At 29.7% G+C, this 2690-nt stretch overlaps 1 protein-coding gene across 1 annotated transcript in view; it reads left to right on the top strand.

Annotated features, from left to right (window-relative positions):
• Positions 1 to 861: 861 nt before the first annotated feature.
• Positions 862 to 2690, top strand: part of LOC108724018 (3-hydroxyisobutyryl-CoA hydrolase, mitochondrial-like) — a 3381-nt gene continuing 1552 nt past the window's right edge. The window contains 6 exon segments of the mRNA XM_018450123.1: positions 862 to 928; positions 1223 to 1284; positions 1399 to 1640; positions 1715 to 1727; positions 1729 to 1838; positions 1840 to 1958. Of these exon segments, the coding sequence (XP_018305625.1) occupies positions 862 to 928; positions 1223 to 1284; positions 1399 to 1640; positions 1715 to 1727; positions 1729 to 1838; positions 1840 to 1958 (613 nt within the window).

Below are 2690 nucleotides of genomic sequence, written 5' to 3'. Positions count from 1 at the left end.
ACAGGTGAGTCTACACCTTTAATTGTATCATATACACATTTTGTATCGATACATATTTGCATTACTATAACAATCTTATTTATTAATTCTTTTTCCATCATGCAAATGTAAATGTATTTCTGCAAAATATTGTCTATATAATACAGTAATATTTCTTTTCTCAATATATTAATTTGTAATATATCGTAAAAAAACATTCTTTGATCTTAGGTATATTTATATCATTATCTTTTTTAAGGAGGTTCTCCAGTCATAAAACACTATATATTAATATTTACGCTTTAAACAAAGTTGTATTCGTAACATTCTGTTTTCATTGAGCAACACATTCTTATAGATTATTTATTTTGTTATTAGTTTTATTGTTATAAACAAAAATTTTTTAAATAATAACAAAAATCTAAATTTTTTAATATAAATATATTAAAGACTAAACATGACTTGTGCAAAGTTTCATCGAGATTTATCAGTTTATAATAAATAAATATTTTGTTTATTTACTGAACAATTAATGTCTGCATCTCAATGTAACTTTACATAAATATTTTTTAATTCATATAGTATTTAAATAAAAAAATTGAGATTTTTATCATTATTTTGTAATACATTTTCATATATTTCTATTAGAGTACAAATTTAAAAAATTCATTTTTTATTGAAATAATTTTTGATCCAGACGGTCAAAAAATTTAATGAAATTCAAGAATGCCTCTATTTTTATAACAAATTTATCAAATTCTCAAAATTTGATCAAGTTCCTATATTATAACTGGAGAACTGCTGGAAAACCTCCTTAAATCGAATAGGTTACGGTCTAATTAACGCTCGTAGCACTATCAGCGCGCTTACGGTCGATCCGCAATGTCCACATTGAATACAAGAAGTGCAAATAACACGAACAGACCTCATGATCCGGAAATGGACCGGCGTGAGCATTTATATTTACGCGGGAAAAAGAAGACCAATATAAACCTTCTTAGAAAACGTCGTTAATATAAATTGCTTATAAGATACTATTAAAGATGGCTCTATAGAAGTTTATGTAATTGTTAAAATTTGAACGGATCATAATATTATATCAATTTTATCATTCATTCCTGATATTTCTTTTATATATATATATATTAGAGAGAGAGAGAGAGAGAGAGAGAGAGAGCGAGCGCAACGTAAGTACTGTGAGCATAAATCAAACTGCTGCTTTAAATTAATCTTGCAATTTCAGTATCTAAAACTAAAGAAGCAGCCTGTGCTCAAACAATCACAGATGAGGTCCTTATAAAAGATGTATGTTTGTATATTTTTTAAAAATTTTTATCTTTGTCAATAAGTGCTATTAATTTATTAAAATTAATTAAGGAATTAAGATATTAATTATATATAAAAATTATACATAAAAAGGTTGGAGATAAGGGCGTAATAATTTTAAACCGACCTAAGGTGTTAAATACCATAAATTTATCCATGGCCCAAAAAATATATTCCATTCTTAAACAATGGGAATCTTCAAAGAAGCTGATAATAATAGAAAGTATGGGTGAAAAAGCGTTTTGTGCGGGTGGTGATGTCAATTCGCTTGCCTTGGCATTGAATGAACCAAAAGATCTTTATCTGATTGAAGAAACATTTAAACAAGCCTATATGTAAGTCGTAAAAGTGTCTATTCAAGAACAAATGCAACAGTTGTGCAAAATAATTTTTTTTTCTTCGCTTCTAGCTTAAATCATTTGAATCGGAACATATAAGAAACCTTATATTGTTATCATCAATGGGATAACAATGGGAGCCGGCGTTGGATTAGCTATACTTGGCAAATACAGAATTGCCACGGAAAAAACTTTCTGCTGTTCCAGAAACGGCAATAGGATTATTTCCCGATGCTGGTGCGACTTATTTCTTGCCCAGACTGAAAGGTAAACTGGGTATCTACCTAGGCCTGACAGGATATAAGTTGAAAGGTATATATATAACTTCAATTATATTGAAAATTCTATAAATATACAGTACTGGACAAAATAAAGTACGCACTCCAAACATTTTCACATTTATGTAAATAACTCGCCAGTTCTGGCAGATAGCATAATGATGAATAAGGTAAAAGAAAGGTATTTTAGTCTACTTTGCAATAATGATTACAAAAATTTCAAAAACAATTCGAAATCCTTTAATAATCAAGTCCGTTACATTTATTATCAAATTTATCATGGACAAAATAAAGTACGCAAGTGAAAAAAAGTGTAATAAAGACAAAGTTTATAATTAATATTGTATGACCACCTCTTGCTTGTATGACGGCTTGCAAACGTCGAGGCATACTTTCGACAAGGTTTTGGATGTGTTGTTGATCGATATTTTTCCATGCTTTCATCAATGCTTCCAACAACTTAATTTTATTCGTTACTTCTCCTTTATCAAGCTTCAGGTCCAAAATCGACCACAAATTTTCAATCGGATTCAGATCTGGCGATTGCGCTAGGAAATCGAGCAGTTTGTTCCCAGAAGTACGAAAAAAAGCGGTAGTTTTACGAATGGTATGTTTGGGATCGTTATCTTGTTGAAAAATGAAGTTGTTCTCGAGACCAACCTTTAGCAGACTCTTCTAAATTTTCATTGAGAATATCAATGTATACATCCGCTGTCATTATACCGTCGATTTTGACTAGATTTCCCAAACCAGACCACGCAAAACATCC

This window comes from Mycetomoellerius zeteki, unplaced genomic scaffold (genome assembly GCF_001594055.1).
Source record: "Mycetomoellerius zeteki isolate Tzet28-1 unplaced genomic scaffold, Tzet1.0 scaffold267, whole genome shotgun sequence".
Lineage (NCBI taxonomy): Eukaryota > Metazoa > Arthropoda > Insecta > Hymenoptera > Formicidae > Mycetomoellerius > Mycetomoellerius zeteki.
Note: the sequence above shows the minus strand (reverse complement) of the source record. Positions and strands in the feature narration are given on the sequence as shown.